Below are 18,632 nucleotides of genomic sequence, written 5' to 3'. Positions count from 1 at the left end.
TTAAGATTTTGGTAACTGATTTGGCAGCAAAATCTGACCTGAACTGCCATGAGGCTATTTAGAGTCTTTCTATAACCCACTTAACTGACTTTTCAGACGTCACTGCAGAAAAATGAACACGTTTGATTACCAGACTCTGCTCGGGATCCTGTGGTAGAGTTTATAGAGTATAAAGGGTATATGCGATATTTTCTGAAAGCTGAATGACTCAGTTCCAAAGCATGGAATTCTAAGGGGCTATGGGACTGTGGATCTGAATTTTAGGGAAGTGGGGGAGTTCTCTAAGGCAGAGAAGGAAGTTGTGAGCTGCTGTGGGCCGGGCATGTGTCTCTGTTTCCCTCCAGGTAGGTCAGTCATAGTCAGGTGCAGGTTGAGGCATGGTGGGCCCCTTCCATCAGTCAGCCAGGGCCTGGAAAGAACCAGGACCATGACGGAGCAGGACCCTATGGGGCCTTCCCAGGACAGACACCCCGCCCCTGCCACCATGTCCTCTGCCTGCCTCTTGTCTTTAGAAAAACTTTAGCCTCCTAGGCCTTCCCTGAGTTCCAAAGAATAAATTTAATCAGAGAAGTGAGAAAATGCAGAAACAAAGGAAAACAGTCAAGCAAGACAAAATAATAATAGTTTAGCCACTAAACAAAGTCAAGGCCCTTTACTGCCTCCTCAAGGGCTACAGATATTATTTGGAGCCATATCCTTGAGCTATTTTTTGCAGATACTGAAGCCCCCACTAGGTGGAAGAAGTTGACCACATGCTGCCCACAACCCAGACTGGTTGGAACCAGAAGGTTGACGATGTTGATTACCGGTTACCTCACCACCAACCAATCAGAAGAATGTCCACGAGCTGATCACACACCCCTCAGCCCCCTTGTCTCACCCTATCTTAAAACCTTTTCCTGAAGGCCAGTGGGGGGGAGCTCAGATCTTTTGAGCGCTCGCTGCCTTGTCTCCTTGCTTTGGCGCCCTGCAATAAATGCTGCACTTTTCCTTCACCACAACTTCATGTCAGTAGATTGGCTTTACTGCACTGGGGCCAGTGGACCCAAGTTTGGTTGGGTAACAGGACCAGCGCGGGGCAGGTTCTCATCTCTCCTCCGCCACCGCATCCTCTACCTCACTAGAAAATGCAGGTGAGGTCAAAGAAACACGACAGCACTTTGAGTTAGGTTTGTGGCAGTGTGACCATCACTTAGTGTTCATTTTTATTCTTCTCATTAATTCATGCCTGCTTCATTCATACATAAAATTTCTTTTGAGGGTCCACACAGAGGATCGGGGGATCCCGTGCCTGTCATGAATCCAGGATTCTCAAGCAAGTGCTTTAACTGCAACAAGAGTTGAAGAATAAAATGCACAGGGCTCCGTGAGTGTAGCGAACAGGGGGCTGGGTGGGGTCCCTCCGCCGGACCCACAAGGCGCGCCCGGGCTCGGCGGGACAGAGCACGGGAACGCGCAGAAGGCCGCGCCCTCCCTCCACCCCCTCGTCCAGCTGTCTGCAGACTGCGACCCACACGCGGGGCCCAACTCCCCAGCAGCCCTCTAGACGCCTAGCCAGCACTCGCCCGCTCACCCTGGCCCCGCCTGCACCGCTTCCGCTTCCGGCCGTAGGGGCGGGGCTTCCGGCCGACGGGCGGGGCTTCCGGCCGACGGGCGGGGCGTTGGGCCGCCTTGGGCGGCCCGGGCCCGGAAGCGGCGGCGGTGGCGGCTGCGGCGCGGACAGCGCGGGGTTGGCCATGGCTGTGAACCTGAGCCGCAACGGACCGGCGCTGCAGGAGGCCTACGAGCAAGTGGTCAACGAGAAGTCCCCGACCGACTGGTGGGCGCCGAGGCGGCCTGGGGCGGGCCGGGAGCGGGCTGGGGCCAGGGGAGCCAGGGGGCGCGGAGCCCTGTCTGCCTCGCACCTGCGCCACACCCGGGGGGAGCGGTCCCCACCCTGTCTCCCCTTGCCCCACCGTGCGTGGGCAGGTTAAACCCGGCGTGGGGGTCCGGTGAGTCCCCAGCCCTTCCCTTCCGCTGGCCACCGGTCTCGGCCCTGCGGGCCTCGTTGATGCATCCTGTGCCTGGCTGTGCTTGAGTGCTTCGCCAGGTTCTCCTTTCTTGCCCGGGGACTTCCCTGGACAAAGGGGCCCTCCACAGCCCTCCTTGAGAAAGCGGAAGCTACGCCCGGCTTCTTCCAAACGCTGTGTTCAGGGATGGGACTCTGAGGGTGGTCTGGCAGCCTTGCTTTGGAGATGTCAAGCAGGAAGGTGGAGGGGTTTAAGGCCTTGGTTCCCTGTGAATATGTATTTGAGAACCTCCCTTTTTCCAAGAAGAATATACTTCATATTCCTGAGCCATGGGGAGATGAAGGAAAGGACGATGCTGGTTATGTGTTTGGAAAAAGGTCCCATCTTCCCTCCACCTCCCAGTGACATCCTTTCCTAGGCTGTCGGTGTTAGGGGCTTTATAGTACTGGAAGCCAGGATCTGAAGTCTCTGGGAGAGCCCTGGGCAGCCCACACATAGGGTCAGCTGTCTGTCCTGCAACTAGGGTTGTTTTTTGCATGGTAATTCTCTGTTACCTTCCTTTTTGCTTAAATTATGTTCACTGACCAGTTTTGAGAACTTGTACTTCCAAGAAATATGCTGAGTACGATGGAGTAAGGTGACCAGCTTTGGGACGGGAGCCTTTTCCCATTGCCTAGGGAGGGGCCCGCTGGGCGTGGCTGAGCTACTGTGGCTGTCTCCACTTGTCAGGTGCTGCTGCTTTCGCGTGTCTGCTTTCCCTGGTGCCCAGCACAGAGCGGCTTTTGTACAGTGTACTGTTGTGACACTGAGGACATTGTTGCCTTGCCTTGCCTTCACCCGCAGGCCTTTTAGGGAAGAGCTTCAGGACACCAGCTGCCTGGGTCTGCAGAATCTCTGGGGCCACGTCGATGTGGGCAGGTCCCCATTCACTAGCTGAAAAAATATCTAGACCCATGTCACTTCCCTGCTTAAGCTCTGCAGTGGCTTCCTGTTGCATCATAGACACAGCCTGGACTCTTTGCCATGGCCGACAGGCTCCTGACTGCCCCTCCTGTTTACCGTGCTGTGGTCACACCTGTTTACCACCACTCTCGCTTGCTTTCTTTTCCTTAAACTTGCAAAGCTGTTTTCTCCTCACAGGCCTTGTTCTTTCTGCTTCCTCTGCCTGGAGCGCCTTTCCACATCATCCTAGGGGGCTCCCCAAACTTCATTTCTCAGCTCTGATGTTGCCGTTTTGGAGAGGCCTTTCTGGACTCCTGTCTCCCTGGCTGCAGTCACATTTTCCCATCTCCCTGGTTGACTGCCTTCAGGCATGCACCAGACACCCTCCCTGATTTTCTTGTCACCTTTGCTCTTCACCAGAAAGGGTGGGGTGGTTCCCATCTCTGTCCCTGATGTAGGGGTACTGAGAGCGGTGCGGAAAAAGTGGCAGAGGATATCAGAGCAAGAAGAGGTGCTCTCCGGTTTGGCGGGTCATAAAAAGTTTCTCGTGCAGAGTGGGTGCATTGGGCCAGGCCCTGAAGCCAGGTGGGATGGACAGCAGCCACAGCATCAACTCTCCATACCGGCCCTTTCTCCTGGTTCCCCCAGGTTGTTCTTCCCCTAGGTCGTGGCGTGTTTGCTCACTTCCTGCACCCACTGCACTATCGGACAGTACGTTAGTGTTTGTGCGTATGTGTGTGTGTTTTGTTTGTCTCCGATTAGAAAGTAAGTTCCACGGGCAGGGCCTCTTAGGGATTATTTGTGGCTGCATTCCCATCGCTAGCAAGCAGCAGGTTCTCAGATTAGATTTTTGGCAAGTGACTGAATTATAAGATGCCCAGTGCCCCATACTCCTCGTGCTATATGCCTGCACAAGCCAACACACCATTTTTTTTTTCATGTCGGTTTGAAAGAAGGGTTGTTTGATTGAATGTGGGATGAGCCTCTGAACCGGGAACATTCAAGAAGGTGGCTCAGGCTGGAGCCCAGGGTGGAGGAGAATGAAGTCAGAGGGGTAGGTGGCAGGCACGGAGCGTGGCCTTTGCTAGCCGCTGGATCCCTTCTTGGAAGAGCTAAGCTGAGCAGCCATCTCTGTTTCTTGCTGCTGGTCCGGTGCCCCTGTCTTCTGCAGCCAGGGGCTTCTTGCCTTCAGGAGGAAGGCTGGTCAGGACTCTGGCCACCAGAGTCTGGATGTCTGCCACCACCCAAGTCTTCTTTTTCCCTGTTTTTCTGAGTGTTTCTCTCCTTCTTCACTCTCTCTCCTCTGCTGGGAAGCAGTGGTTCTTTCCTGGCAGTCTGTCCTCCCTCCCAGCCAGATCTCTGGACCTGGGTCTAATTTCTTCTGACTTTCTCAGGCTTAGGCAGCTCTGCCCAGTGGCATTAGCGAGGCCCTGGGGAAGCTGAGTGGAAGTTGACACGGTTCCTGTCAGACTGTTGACCCTGGAGCTTCTGCCTGGCGCGCCTCAGCAGGCCTGTGCCGTGGAGCGTGGGGCGACGATACCCCAGACCGGGTTTTGCCTTTGACTTGCTGTCCGATGGATTAGCACCCTCGCCTGGTGGTCTGCCGGCACTCCCTGGAGCTCAGCTGCTGCAGAGTTCATGCAGATGTCTGGGCTTCATGTGGACTGCTCAGAAGCCACCTATTCTAGAATGTTCTCTGTGAGTGACCTTTGTTCTGGTCAAGGGACCTTCCGTGGCCCAGATTTAATACAATTTACCATAATTTATAAGCCCAAATCTTTACCAGAGTTCTTACGAGTAATTAGGCTTACAGGAGAAGGGCGGTGTGACCCAGGGTCACCTGTGGAGACCTAAGGCTCTGCTAGATATAGCACTTGCCCAGACAGGGAGCCTGTCTTGTGAGGGGCCTGACTTCATGTTGAGTCATGGCCCCTGTGGTTTCCAAGGCCCTACGCAACCGATAAAAGCCTGTGTTTGCTGGAAGAGCCTCAGGCCAGGCAGACCTGCTCCACCAACCCTTCAGGCTTCTCGGAAGACCACAGATAGACACAGGCTCATTGAAAATGCACGTATTTCTCCTTCCTGCTTCTCCTCGGGGTGCTTTGGTTTCAGGAATATGCAGGTGTCTTTTGTTCGTTCAAATTCACATACATGGTAGCTAGGTGAGTATTTCACACATAAATGTGTAGAAGGTTGCCGTAAAACTTCACAGCTCAGTTTCCTTCCGAGTAGATGTATGCGCCCCGTCTCCATAGGCTTGTCCTCACGACAGGCCGCTCTGGTAAGTCGGGCCAGCTGCAGCTGAGAAGGCTCAGCTCTGGGAGGCCCAGCGGCCTACTGAGATCCTGCCTTGTAGTTCAGAGTGGGGTCTGTGTCAGCCTACAGGGTTACTGTCAGGCTGAGCTCTTTGGGGTGCAGCGTGAAGCCTTGGTGAGCACAGTGGGGGCAGATGGTGACCAGGGCACTGGCTGTAGCGCCTGTTTGTGTTTTGTTTCAGGGCCCTCTTTACCTATGAAGGCAACAGCAATGACATCCGTGTGGCTGGCACGGGGGGTGAGTATGATCATGCGAGGAAGCAGATGGGCTCTTATGGACCATCAGGAGGCAGAAGCCCGGGAGGGAGGGTGAGGTGCGTGGAGGGGAGAGAGTCGTGACATCAGTGCTCCATCTCTGCTGGCGTTTCTGCCGTCACAGCGGGAGGAAGGGCACTCAGGGTGCATAGGTGTCCCCTGCATGTGGCGTGACTGCAGTGACACCTCCCCTGGCTAAGGGTGGGCCTACCCCACATCAGTTTCATTCAATGTTGAGGGATTCTCTGGTCCCCTGATCGGGCTGACTGCAGCCAGCCAGGCAGGACAGAGGCCTCCACTGAGCAGTGTGGGCCCCCGGCATTCACAGCTCCTTCTGGCCAGCTTTGGGTTTCAGACGTTTCTAAGTGAAAATACCTTCTCCTTGGCTTTCTCTGCCTGGTGGTGCAAGGCAGCACTGCTCTCTGTCTGTGTTGTAGTTGGGAAGAGCTGAGATGGGAAATAGGCCCGCCCTCTCCAGCTTGCAGGCAGCCCAAGGCCTGGCCTGTGCTGCATCCTTAGCCCTGGGCTGCAGCTGGGAGGGTGACAGTCCCACAGAGCTGGGTGCTGGTGGTGGAGGAGAAGGTGCAGACACATCCTTCCCTCTGTCCTCTTCCTGGTGGGCTGAGTATCTGCAGGGCACACCCTCACCCAGGAGAGGTCACATCAGTGCACATGGTCCACTGGGACAGGGTGACCTGGAAAAGTGCTCCTCAAATACGGGGTGAAACTGCAGGCCCCCCACCTGATACCCCTGACTCCTCGTTCTCAAGGCCAGCTCACCTGACCTGTGTGACACGGCTTCACTGTTCAGTGCCTGTTCACTAGCATGTTCTCTGCTTGCCCCATGAACGGTTCTGGTGACTTGGTAGAAAACGTCTCCCTCTTTCGAGTGCCTCTCCTTGGTGGTCCTCTTTCTAGAGGGACTGCCACTGACGGTGGTCTCAGGTGCAGTGTGATGCCATAGGGGACTGAGAATTGCAGAGTTCAGCTGAGTTTCATACCACCATCCTCAGTGGTATTCACAGGCTCTGCTGTAAGAGCCCAGAGCAGGGCCTCAGGACTGCCCCAGGTTCCGTGGAGCCCTGTAGCTAAAATACCTGATCCAGGTCCTTCTCACAGTCTGAGGGGGTTTGGGATACCTGATGAGAACCCAAAACTCTAGTACATGCTGGGGCTCACAGCCTGAGTGTCAGGGGAGAACGGCATAGGGTGGTTCATTCCTGGGCCCCATCACTCCCTTATCCCTACTCAGAGAGTCTCAGAGCTGAGGCCCTATATGGCGGGAAGTTAACATCTGCTTGGGACCCTCTGGGTGGCCCTGGAGTCCGAGCAGACGTGGGTAAGGGCAGGGTGACTCACGTCAGGCCCTGTTATTCCAGGGCGGTTTGTGGAGTCCAGGCAATGGTAAAATTGTTGCAGAGCCCCTCCATTTGGAGGTCTGGTGCCTGCCTGGTTTGTAGCATAAATGACATTTTTACTTCCAGAATTACCTGTGGGTTTACAGGAGTGGTTTTTAGACTAGTGTGGCTTAAAAAATCACCTGAGGTGCCTTTCCTTCCTTCCTCCCTGCCTCCCTCCCTCCCTCCCTCCTTTCCTTCGTCTTCATTGCTTCTTAGGGGCTTTCTCTCGTTGTGGTGAGCGGGGCTGAGGTGCGTTTCACAAATGCAGATCCTGGGTCCCATCCAGGTCTCGTAAGTCAGCTTAGTGCGGGTAGGCCTAGGAATCTGATTCGGATGCAGATGGGGCTGAGAACCCTGGTTTAGAGGCAGCTGGGGTTTCCTTTCCTGATGGACTAGGCGCCAGGGTGGGCGTGGGGTGCCTGGGCTGCCCCTGACTCTCCTTGTGACTGCTGCAGAGGGGGGCCTGGAGGAAATGGTGGAGGAGCTCAACAGCGGGAAGGTGATGTACGCCTTCTGCAGAGTGAAGGACCCCAACTCCGGCCTGCCCAAGTTTGTCCTCATCAACTGGGTATGTGGAACCTGAGGGCTTCCGAGTTCTCATCTAGGCGTGGCCCGGAAAAACTCCCTTTTCTTCTTTCGTGCTTTGCCTTTTGTGACTGGAGCAGAAGAGGACTTGACTTTAGAACAGCTTGAATCTGGTGAATGAACAGAATAGTGGATTAATTCAGTGTGGCCCGAAGAATACCTGGGGCTTTGCTAGTGCAGAATTCACTGTTCCAGCCCAGAACTGCTCCTGTGCAATGGAGTACACACAGCCACAGGACACTCACGTTCTTGTCCCCTTCAGGTAGTCACCCTGAGGGAGCAGAGTGCCTGGATAAGGGCTGGGAGGGCGCTGGGAGTGCAGGACGGGGGCTCTCATGAAGTGGAGCCCCGGGGTGGGGACTAGGGAGTTCTAAGGCAGCGCCCCACAGTGGACGCTGGCGACCGTCCTGCTCCAAGAGCCTCCCCGACTCGGAGGTGTGGGGGCTCACCGTGTCCTCTGCTTTGGGGTTGTGGTTTGCTCCTTCCCGAGACACAGGGAAACTGCCGAGTCCCTGGAGTGGGCAGTGGCTTTGCGGGGAGACCTGGGTCACACCGAGGAATTGGCGGGTCATGCTGGCTGTGTTGTGTTGCAGACCGGCGAGGGCGTGAATGACGTGCGGAAGGGAGCGTGCGCCAACCACGTCAGCACCATGGCCAGCTTCCTGAAGGTGAGGGCTGCTCCGGGCAGGGCCTCGCAGAGTTCACCAGGTCCCGAGGTTCCAGGGTGTGAGTGAGCGGGCATCACAGCCAGAGGTGGAAGTGTGCCTCACGTCCCGATGCTGTGTCTGGACTTCAGGGCGTAGCCGGAGGCTGCTCTCCTCTTGCCCAGGAAGTAGCCAGGGCCACCTGCAAGCTGGCTTCAGCGGGAAGGAAGGGCGAAGGACCTTGAGGAGGCCCTGCTGGAGCTGGTCTTGGGGTGGGGCTAGGCCTTGGGTTGCATTTGTTTTATGAGCACGGACTTCTAGCAGTACTGGCAGGGCTTGGAGGAGAAGGCGGGCTGCTGCTGCTCACAGCCTCAGCGTGCATGTTCCCTTGAAGGCGTTCTTTTCTAGTTGCTTCTGCACGTGTTTATTTCAGTCCTCATGGAATGGAACCTTGTTTAATTTCAAAAGCATTTTGTATCAAAAAGCATTTGTTGTTCACTTGTCAGCTAACTCTGCATTTCTTCGGTTACTGGCTAGGAGGCTCAGGACTTTGTTTTCTGGTTCTGCCCACACTTCTTCAGATGCACCTCGGTTTCTCCATCTAGGAGCTGAAAGAGAAGGTCCCGAGCTTATTGGCATTTAGTAACAACAAGGTCATAGTTCTAACTTCTCAAGAAGAAATCAGTAACTTGCTTTTTGTAGAAAATGTGCTTGTTTCCAGGTGACTTTTAAGGTTGGATTTCATTCACTAGAAAGAAGCCCTTTAACGCCAGGGCTGTCTTGTAGCACCACAGAACAGGCCACACCGTGGAGGGCAGGGGCCTCGCACGCAGGCTGGGACAAGAACGATGGCTTTCCCTCAGCTGGCTTTCCTGAGGCCTTGGGGAGAGCGTGCCTTGGTTCCTGGCAGGGTCTCCTGACCCTGAGCGCGGTGCAGCCGCTGTGCCGTGCAGACCAAGGTGTGCGGCCTGTCCTCTCCTGGGGTTGCGGTGCTTTTTGTTCATGAAGTGCCGCTCCTGCTGCAGGGGGCCCACGTGACCATCAACGCCAGGGCCGAGGAGGACGTGGAGCCCGAGTGCATCATGCAGAAGGTGGCCAGGGCCTCAGGGGCCAACTACACCTTCCACAGAGAGAGCAGCCGCTTCCAGGACACGGGCCCCCAGGCCCCAGTGGTGAGTGCTCTGTGGGCCTGAGGTGGCCGGGCAGGAGTGTGCAGTTCTAGCTGCTGGACCCATTAGACCCGCCCTCAGCGCTTTCTCCCTCGGGGGCTGGGCTCCCCCTGCCTGGCTTCCGGTCCTGGAGCCAGACTGAGGTGCAGGTGGTGACCCCGAGCCTGACAGGAGCAAGAGCTGCCTCCTGGTGAGGCGGGTGCTGGTGGGCATGAGGCATGGCCTTTGACCCTGCCTGGTAGTTCCAGAGCCTCTTGTGTGTGGTCAGAGGTTCTCTGCAGGGAAATTCCGTCCACCCTCCAGGCCATGGCCCCAGAGTGTCCTGTGCCGCCCTGGACGGTGGTTGCTTTGGAGAAACTTCTGGTGGTGGACAGGGCAGGCCCCTCTGAGTTGTGGGCAGACGGACGCCTGTGGGCCTGTGGTCTGGTGCGGGATGGGAGCTGGGGTTCTTGGAGACCCTGTGGGTGCTGCCATGGCAGTCAGCTGTCTGAGGGGCCCCTGTCCAGAGGCCTGCCTCAGAACGGCCCCGCCTCCAGGACTCTCAGGCAGGCCAAGGGGCCTTTCCTGCCTTGGCTTCCATCCGCAGGGGCCTGGTGCAGTGTTGTGTGGGGCTGAGCTTCCCCACTTGTGGTTTCCAGGGCCTTTCAGGCCCTCCAGGTATCAGTCTCCTCAAGGGTCACTGGGCCAGGCGCCACTCCCTCTGCCAGGTGCCATCCTAACAGTTCTTACCTGCGTTCTGTGCTCCTGTCAATGACCCTGTAGTGACTTCTCCGTCCCCCTCAGGGCTCTGTGTACCAGAAGACCAACGCTGTGTCTGAGATCAAAAGGGTTGGCAAAGACAGCTTCTGGGCCAAAGCAGAGGTAAGTGCCGCCCAGGGCGTGAGGATGAGAGCTGGCATTTGGTCTGGTCCTGTGTGCACCAGCCAGGAAATGGTTTACTTGCTGTGTGTCGGTTTTCTTACAATAAGCTCACAGAACAGATGTCCCTGGTGGCACCCATGTGCAGATGGTCGAACTGAGGGTTAGAGGCGTTAGGGAACAAGGCCAGGGAGTGCTGCTGTAGAGCCCACGCTTGACCACGGCCCGTGCGGGCTGCCTGCGTAGGCCGGGGGTGAGAGGGCGGGTCCACGCGGCCGGCAGCGCAGAGGCCGAGTGGGGCAGCCGCCCGCGGCTCTCCCTGCAGAAGGAGGAGGAGAACCGCAAGCTGGAGGAGAAGCGGCGGGCGGAGGAGGAGCGCCAGCGGCTGGAGCGGGAGCGCCGGGAGCGGGAGCTGCGGGAGGCCGCGCTCCGGGAGCAGCGCTATCGCGGGCAGGGCGGCGAGGCCGGGCCCCAGAGGTGAGGCGGGGCTGCCCCGGGACCTGCTCTCCTCCTCCCTAGGAGCGTCCCCCAGGGGCAGGCGAGGGGGGGGCCGAGGCCGGGCCCGTAGCTCTTCCCTCTGCCCCTCCCAGCAGGAAGTGGGAGCCGCGTGAAGCGCTTTCAAGGAACAGAGAGGAGCAGGTGAGTCTTGGACGCCCCCACCTTGAGGGGCCAGAGGGACGCGCGCGCGGGTCCCCGATCCACTGAGGCTCGTCCGGGACAGGCGCGCAGGCCGCCTGCTGTGAGCCGTGGGGCCGAGTGGGTCCCTCCAGATGCACACACCCCGCCCAGCAGACCTGGGGGAGGGGCTTACTGGGAGGGGCCTGCAGCCTGCTGGGGCAGATTAGAACGTGGGACACGTGGTGGGTCAGGGCCGTCAGTGGAGAGGAGAGCCACGGGCAGACGCTCAGCCCGGCACGGACCTCCGCCTGGTCCTGGCAGAGGCCTGTGAGCCCCTCAGCTTTGGTGTTTTGCTTCCTGACCCGCTGCACAGCTGCAGGGAGCCGGGCAGGCCGATGGCTCCCGGATCCTCATTCACTGCCGGCTCCGTGCGCGCTCCTTCAGGAGCCTGTCTGTCCACAGCCAGCACACCCACGGGAGATTTTCAAGCAGAAGGAGAGGGCCGTGTCCACCACGTCCATCTCCAGCCCCCAGCCAGGTGAGACTTCCCTCTGCGCCCAGCTGTGAGGCAGGGGAAGGCTGAAGGGGAGCCTGGGGTCCCAGGGCAGGGCCCCCGGACTTAGTGACAGACGTATCAGAAGGTGAAAGGGATGAGTAAGGCGAGCCCGTGCTCATGAGGGTCGCTTCTGGCATGGGAGCCGGGGACCCAGGTGTCCCCTTCCTGCTCTTGACCTGGTGGGACAGGAGGGGCCGTGTGTGGCTCTAGAGTGGACACCCTCCAGCCCCGGCCCTGTAAACCCCCGGACGTTGGGCTGTTGGCTGGGTCTTAGGGGCCTGCATCAGTCACCTCTCTGGCCCCCAAAGGCTATGTCGGACTGCACTGCGGGTCCGCTCTCCAGCACTGCACACGGCCCCCAAGGGGCTGCTTGGAGTGTGCGACGTGTGTGTGTGTGAGACGTGTGCACAGCGGGTGGTGTTCCCGCAGCTGCTGCATGTCTCCGTTCGCTCCCTGCGTGACAGCCGCCGTCCCAGAACGGGTCCCCCCTCCGGGCAGTGCAGGGCACAGAAGGGGCAGAGAGGGCTCGGTTCCTCCCCCTTTCCAGCAGTGTGATGTCTTCGATGTTTACCGTTGGTTCGCAGGCAAGCTGAGGAGCCCCTTCCTGCAGAAGCAGCTCCCCCCGCCGGAGACCCCCCTCAGCAGAGAGTCAGCTCACGCCACCTCGAGGCCCGGGGCAGGCAAGGCTCTCGGCTGCCCCGTGGGGGGTTGGGGGTGGGAGGGAGACGTGGCATGTCCTCTCCCCTCCCCTGGCTCAGAGCGGGCCGTGTCCTCCCGTGCAGATCTCCGCGAGGAGCCGGTGCCCAGCGCCCCTCCGTGCTCGGTGCCGGTGGAAGAGGAGGCCGTGTACGAGGAGCCCCCAGAGCAGGAGACCCTCTACGAGGAGCCTCCAGTGGTGGGTTCTCTGCAGCAGGGCAGATGTGTGAAGGGCCCACGTACCCAGAAACGCGCTCCTTGGCCGTGCCCATCACGGGATGCCTGACTTTTCCATGGCGCATTACCTGTGAATTACCTTGTTTAATTTTGGAGCATCCCGTGCCCCGTGTGCCCTCCCCCCAAGTCTGCCGTGAGCCCTGGTCACAGGCGGGGTTGAATCTGGGTAACCACGATCCCAGACTTCTCTTCTTCTTTCCCATCCGTGGGCAGGTGCAGCAGCAAGATGCCAGCTCTGAGCGCATTGACCACTACCCGGGGCTGAGTGGGAAAGGGCTCTGTGCCCGGGCCCTGTATGACTACCAGGCAGGTAACGTGCTACGGCCCTGCCACCTCAAACCACAGGGCCCAAGATCAGGAGGCAGGATTTGCGGACTCCCTCAAGGGGATAGCCCCGGGGCGTGTCGGAAGTGAAGACGGGAGGGTGAGGAGGGAGAGTGGGTGGGTGCCCTGCACAGCTCAGGCCTCCCCACGTGCTCCGGGCAGCTACTTGCTGTCCACTGGTGTGAATCCCAGTTGCCCGCCGTGTTCTAGTGCCACAAAGTGTGACCAGAGAAGAGGGGCCAGGCCTGGATGCCGGTGCCCGTGCTGACCCTGGGTAGAGGCCTCGGGGAGCAGGCTGATGTGTGGAAGTGCTGTACTCCAGCCTTTTCGCTGGGACACTGAGCCCAGGGCCAGACCCTGTAGGAAGGTGTGTACTGGGGGAATGGCCACAGGAGCGGCATCAGGACAGGCTGAGGGCTGGCTGTCCCAGAGCCCTCAGCGCCGCATCTGGGCTCCCCTTCTTTGCAGCCGACGAGACCGAGATCTCCTTTGACCCCGAGAACCTCATCACGGGCATTGAGGTGATTGACGAAGGCTGGTGGCGTGGCTATGGGCCAGACGGCCACTTTGGCATGTTTCCCGCCAACTACGTGGAGCTCATTGAGTAAGGACCCCCGACTGCCGGCCGAAGCCGAGGGCTGTCCTTCCCTTCCCCACCCAGACGTGATTTCCTTGTTGCTGGAAGAGGCGGCGTGAGGGTTGTGTACGGCACTTTTCTAGGAGTGGGATCCCCTGATGAGGGCAGGCCCTCGGGCTCCCTCTGACTTGGGTGGCTCGGCCTCTGTTGCCCCAAATGCAGCAATAACCTGGTGATCTCCAAACGTGCTTCCAACAGCTTCCCAAGTCCTCCCAACCAGCCTGGTCCTTGACCCCCAACAGAAGACATTGAGCCAAGCCCTGCCCAGGGCCAGCCTCTCAGTGACCTCTGCCCAAGGAGTATGGCACTGCCAGTCTGCGGGGGTGGGTCTGAGCAGGGGCATCTAGAGGTCTCCTTCTGCACTTGCCTTTTTTTCCTTTTCCTCTTGGCTTTAAGGGACGGTGTCTATAGCTATCAGTGACCCTTGGGAACAGTGAACTTAAGAGTTTATGACCAAAGTCAGAGTGGGTCGTGACAGTTTTGGTAGCAGTCTTTCTGGAACCTGCTCTGTGCTCCCCATTTCTCTGTCCCTCTTCCTGGGCTCTGGGCAGTGGAGATAGGGACAACCAATCCCCCATCTAAGTATGTGAAGGAAGAGGTGAAAACATCAACAGACACTGCGTGTCCTTCCACGTGGCTTACTCTTGTCTGCTGGCCCCAGTGTGCACCTCAGTTGATACGGTTTAGAGAAAGTAACCATGGTGGCCTGTTCCTACTGTCTTTCCTTCTTTCTGCCCCAGCCCGCCCATGTCTGCTTCTGGAGTAAGAATTGCCCCACGCCAGCCCTAGCTCCGATCCCTCCTGTTGTAGCCCTCATGTGTGCACCCTCAGACCTCTGACCAACCCTTAGCCATCTGGAAGAGGCATAAAGGTCAACGTGTGACTGCAAGTCAGCCTCCTGCATTTCAGTTCTGTGGGAGGGGCCGAGGGCCACCCTGATCCCTGCCATGGGGAGCCTCCACCCACGCAGGACAGCCAATGTGCACATGTGCCTGGAGTGAGGCACCTGCACCCACTGAACGTGTGGGGAATTAAGCTCTCATGCTCTGGGAGGCGCCAGGTGGAAGCAGCTTGGGGCAAAGGATGCGCTGAGGAGGCCGTTGGCCCAGGTGGTGGCCAGTCCCAGTGCCCCCTCCCCACCTGGCTGCAGATGGCGTTTCCTGTCTTCTCAGGCTGAGCTGCGGGCGGGCCTCACCATGTCCTGATTTCTTAGGACAGCCTCCAGGGCCCACCCCAGCTATCAAAGCCCCGTGAATCAGGTATTGCCAGCATTGAGGCCACCTGTGGGCTTGTCTGCCCCTGGACAAGGGGACACCCGTGGGGCAGGGCTCAGGGTACCACCTTGCCCTTCCCACCCTGGGGCTGCCAGGACAGTAGAGGACAACCAATGTGAAGGAAGTGGTGTGTTGGCCACAGTCCTCGCTCGCCATGGGGAGGGCTGGGTCACTTGGACTCTCCCTAAGTGACCCTGGGCACTCGGATTTAGAGCAAGGTTACCAAGTGGCTCTTCTGCTCTGCGGGTCATCGTAGGAGCTTGTCAGGAGCCACCCGATAGCCGGGGATAGGGAGGCTCTTGGCCTCCGTGTTCCCGGGGTCCCCGCACCCAGCGGGGGAGGCTTGGGCAGGCAGCAGGGGCCCTGGGCGGTGTGTGTAGAATCCCGGGCTCCAGGCCCGCGGTGGAACCAGCCCTGAGTGAGCGCTGGGGGGCGGCGTCCCGGGGCCACACTGGCCTGAGGCAGTGAGAGGACGTGCCTTTATTGCCAGAGCCCACCCTTCACTTGGCCTTGCCCTGGGCAGCCACAGCTTCCATGGCCTTGCGCACGGTCTCCTCGTCACCCAGGAACCGCATGGGCTTGGTGGGCTTCAGCGCCTGGTCCAGCTCGTACACGATGGGGATCCCCGTGGGCAGGTTCAGCTCCATGATGGCCTGGTCCGACATCCCTGGACCGGAGGAACAAGGGTCCTCAGCCCTCCCAGCCTGTCTGCCAGGCAGCCACCTGCTTGCTCTTGAGTTTAGCAGGCTTCGTGACCTTTATGGGCCACAGAGCTGTCTGCCAGGCAGCAGCCCTCCCAGCCTGACAGCACGACCGCAGAAATGTGCCTCGAGAAGGTCAAGGCAGCACCAAGACAGCAGCCGACAGAAATAGCTGTGGTGAACCGAGGACCTCGCTCCGGCCCGAGCTGTCCTCATCTGGGGTGATGCCATCGGCCCCCCTGGCCCAGCGTGAACTCTGCTCAGACTGGTGGGTGTTTGGGGTCAGGAAAGACCTTAACCACTTGGCTTCTAGAGAGTTCTAGTTTCTGGACATCCTAAGCAGAGGAGCAGGGGCGCTCCTGAGAAAGGGGGTGGGATAGGGACAGCGAGAAGCATTGCCCGTGGACGGGGTGGACGGGGGGCCCTGCCAGGTGAAAAGAGTTTTCTGTGGAAACCCGACCCAGCCCTGCTGGCCTCCCACAGACCTGGCCTGGAATAGCAGCTCGACCTTTGGTATTCCTGTCACCCCGCCCACCCCGCTGGTGCAGGGAGGCCTTAAGGGAACATGCTCTGGGCAGTGGCAGACCCCACTCACGTTTGCCTCAGTGCCTTCGTTTCTCCTAGACCAGGCTGCAGGGAGCCCCCAGAAGGGAGGGCAGGTGCTCTTTCCATCTGCTAGGCTCAGCGCTAGCCATGAGGCGTCTGTGTGGACTCAGCCTCAGAAAGGCGGACGGGGGCTTCCATGGAGGAAGCCTGTCATGCTGGGAGGGGTTGCTCCCCTTTTAGTGGAAGCCAAGCTAGCAACCTAAGGTCTCTGTCGTTCTCCGCACCCTGCACCCTTCTTTTGACTAGTCTTTGCCCCGAGTGGGTGTGAGCTGGGGTGCGGGCAGGGCGCCACCCTCAGTCCCATATCCAGCAGCTGCCAGTGAAGTGACTTGACCAGGGTCACTCAGCAGGCTGGGATTTAGAGCCAGATGGCCCTGCCTCTTCAGGGGTGGGTGTCCTTGGGCAAGAGGCCACCCCCGGGCCTTCCCTCCTCTCACCTGAGGCTTGTGTTTGGGAAGCCAGGCCAGCTGTGGACCCCTGTGCAGGACCTGGGCCCTGGGTCAGTGGCGGCACACATTTTCACCCAGAATCTTCAGAAGGAGACTCACGTTACACAGTGTCCCAGTACACACGGCAATGGAAATTTCTTTTTTACAGAGCTGGTTTTTTAAGTGGTTTCTCACCCCTCCCAGTCCAGTTCACAGTTTTGAAGCCCTGCCCTGCCTGGGTGCCGATGCCTGCGAAGCTGCCTCAGCGAGGCAGCCGGTACTTTTACGAAATGAGCAGTTGGGGGCTCGCTGGTTCAGGGGAACGTGTCACCCCACCCACCTCTGCCCATACCCTGTGTGAGGACAGGACGGGCCTCACCTTCCAGATGCTTGACGATGCCCCGCAGACTGTTCCCGTGGGCTGCGATGAGCACCCTCTTGCCGGCCTTGATCTGGGGGGCGATCTCATCATTCCAGAAGGGCAGGGCCCGGGCGATGGTGTCCTTGAGGCTCTCTCGCGTGGGCAGCTCCCCCGGCTTCAGGCCTGCATAGCGACGCTCCTGGGGGCATCCATGCTGCTGTTCACTCCCCAGCCTGGGCCCCCGTCCCCAGACCTCCCCTCCCCCCCGCCCCCCAGCCGCTCACCTTGCTGATGGAGTTGTAGTAGGGGTGCTTCTCATCCATGGGGGGCGGAGGGATGTCAAAGGAACGCCTCCAGATCTTCACCTGCTCCTCCCCGTGCTTGGCGGCCGTCTCCGCCTTGTTGAGGCCAGTGAGACCCCCGTAGTGGCGCTCGTTGAGGCGCCAGGTGCGCACCACAGGCAGCCACATCTGGTCCGTCGTGTCCAGGATGGTCCAGAGGGTGTGGATGGCCCTCTTCAGCACCGACGTGTAGCAGATGTCAAATTCCATCTTCACGTCCTTGATGGCCTGGGCCCCCCTCTTGGCCTCCTCAGCCCCCTTCTCGCTCAGCTCCGCGTCGAACCAGCCGCAGAAGCGGTTCTCCTGGTTCCAGGTGCTCTCGCCGTGCCGAACCATCACGAGGAGGTGGGTGGGCATGGCGGCGGAGGGCACTCGCGGGCTCCAGACAGGGACAGGTGACCCCCGGGCGCCCCCAGCTTTATAACGGTCTGGCCCCAGCCCCCGCCCCAGCCAACTGCCAGTCAGCGTTCCAGGCCTGACGGGCGGCAGCAGGTGGCCGGCAGCAGAGCTGGGTGGAAGGCAGGCCGAGAGCCGCACTGGAAAAATGGCCCCGTCAGCCACCAGTCCCCACGTGCCCAGAGCCCGGGCTGGGCGGGGCTGCCGAGCAGGGCCGGACAGGAAGGGCAGAAGTCCGGGCCTCCAGCAAGCCTGAGAAGGGGGCTAGCGGGAACAGAAGGGCCGGCCGGGGAAAGACTCCCCCTGAGGTTGGAACCCCCCACCCCGTCAGCCTGCTGCCCACTCTCGGGGGCTGCCGCTGTCAGGCAGGGGCACGGGAAAATCCTGAGTGCTTTCTGCGCGCCACTCAGCGCGACTGGGGACAAGCCTGCGTCTCGGGAAGTACACTAGCCTGGTGTCAAAGGGAGCCAGGGGTCGTGAGTACGCACGTGTGTCCACCCGCCCACGTGTGCGTGCCTAGGTGCGCGTGCATGTGCCGCGCACGTCCTACTGCACGTACACGTCCGTGTGCCTTGCGCGTATGTCTGTGTTGCATGTGTGCACACCTGTGTGCGTACGTGTGAGCTGCCAGGAGGTTCCCCCTGGGGCGCTGTTCTGCTCCCCCATGAATGGGGTCTGTGTATTGGCAGGGCACCTTCCCTGGGACTCCTGACCCCCCTCCGCAGGTCCCTCTGCCCTGGCAGGCTCTGCGCCCCAGGCTTGCCCACAGGATGAGCCCTGTGGAGGCCTCTGGCTGACAGCCAGGCTGGGGGGGTGCTGTGCCGTCATCTCCACACAGGGGAGGAGGAAAGGTTGCTGTGGGCAGAGCGGGGGAGCTGGTGAGGACCGTAGCCCTGGGGAGAGGTCTGGCCTTGTGGGAGGTGGCAGCAGTGTAGAGCAAGGGCTGAGCTGGGCAGAGCTGGGTTTCCAGGACAGCCAGGGGTAGCTGGGGGCCTGGCTGCTTGGGCCAGAGAGGAACAGAAGGTTTTCCGCTTTGGCATCCCTTTGTCAAGTTCTTATCCACATGTGCCACACTCTCCCACCCTTAGTACCTTCACCCAAGCCAGGCTCATTCCTCCCAGCTGAAGCCACCTTTGAAAAGAAAAAGAAAAATCCAGGATTCATGTCCCCAAGGAGCCCCAGAATCAGAGGTACTGGTTATTAGGTCTGTGCCCAGCTTATCAGGAGCGCCCAGAGGTAGGCAGAGGTTGGGACTAGGGGGCAGTGTAGAGTTGGGTGCA

At 59.4% G+C, this 18,632-nt stretch overlaps 2 protein-coding genes across 5 annotated transcripts; one reads left to right on the top strand and one right to left on the bottom strand.

Moving 5' to 3' along the window:
* The first annotated feature begins 1,668 nt into the window (after positions 1-1,668).
* On the top strand, positions 1,669-14,134 carry DBNL (drebrin like). 4 transcript variants are annotated; one of them, XM_061198327.1, is made up of 13 exons: positions 1,669-1,819; positions 5,449-5,504; positions 7,377-7,489; positions 8,100-8,174; positions 9,176-9,322; positions 10,103-10,180; positions 10,503-10,654; positions 10,771-10,816; positions 11,258-11,333; positions 11,936-12,031; positions 12,134-12,246; positions 12,498-12,594; positions 13,077-14,134. In XM_061198327.1, exons 1-13 carry the CDS (start codon positions 1,737-1,739, stop codon positions 13,214-13,216), a joined length of 1,272 nt encoding a protein of 423 aa, XP_061054310.1. In that variant the 5' UTR covers positions 1,669-1,736; the 3' UTR covers positions 13,217-14,134. The 4 variants fall into 4 exon arrangements, with proteins under 4 accessions (XP_061054310.1, XP_061054308.1, XP_061054309.1 ...); XM_061198325.1 differs by having other exon boundaries at positions 11,240-11,333; XM_061198326.1 differs by having other exon boundaries at positions 10,768-10,816.
* Positions 14,135-15,019: 885 nt separating this feature from the next.
* Positions 15,020-17,313, bottom strand: PGAM2 (phosphoglycerate mutase 2). The gene is made up of 3 exons (XM_061197546.1): positions 16,900-17,313; positions 16,634-16,814; positions 15,020-15,186 (listed from the first exon to the last, which is right to left on the bottom strand). The coding sequence occupies exons 1-3, from the start codon at positions 17,311-17,313 to the stop codon at positions 15,020-15,022; spliced, it is 762 nt and encodes a 253-aa protein (XP_061053529.1).
* Between the last annotated feature and the right edge of the window lie 1,319 nt (positions 17,314-18,632).

This window comes from Eubalaena glacialis, chromosome 8, assembly GCF_028564815.1.
Source record: "Eubalaena glacialis isolate mEubGla1 chromosome 8, mEubGla1.1.hap2.+ XY, whole genome shotgun sequence".
In the NCBI taxonomy this organism is placed as follows: Eukaryota; Metazoa; Chordata; class Mammalia; order Artiodactyla; family Balaenidae; genus Eubalaena; species Eubalaena glacialis.
This window is presented reverse-complemented; position numbering and strand designations above follow the sequence as displayed.

Excerpts from the sequence above, each read along its gene's own strand:
- DBNL (XM_061198324.1), top strand. The coding sequence starts at position 1,737 with ATGGCTGTGAACCTGAGCCGCAACGGACCGGCGCTGCAGGAGGCCTAC. Across the intron at positions 5,505-7,376 it reads CCGTGTGGCTGGCACGGGGG|AGGGGGGCCTGGAGGAAATG; the intron begins GTGAGTATGATC and ends TGACTGCTGCAG. Across the intron at positions 7,490-8,099 it reads AGTTTGTCCTCATCAACTGG|ACCGGCGAGGGCGTGAATGA; the intron begins GTATGTGGAACC and ends GTTGTGTTGCAG.
- PGAM2 (XM_061197546.1), bottom strand. The coding sequence starts at position 17,313 with ATGCCCACCCACCTCCTCGTGATGGTTCGGCACGGCGAGAGCACCTGG. Across the intron at positions 16,815-16,899 it reads ACTACAACTCCATCAGCAAG|GAGCGTCGCTATGCAGGCCT; the intron begins GTGAGCGGCTGG and ends GGATGCCCCCAG. Across the intron at positions 15,187-16,633 it reads CATCGTCAAGCATCTGGAAG|GGATGTCGGACCAGGCCATC; the intron begins GTGAGGCCCGTC and ends CCTCCGGTCCAG.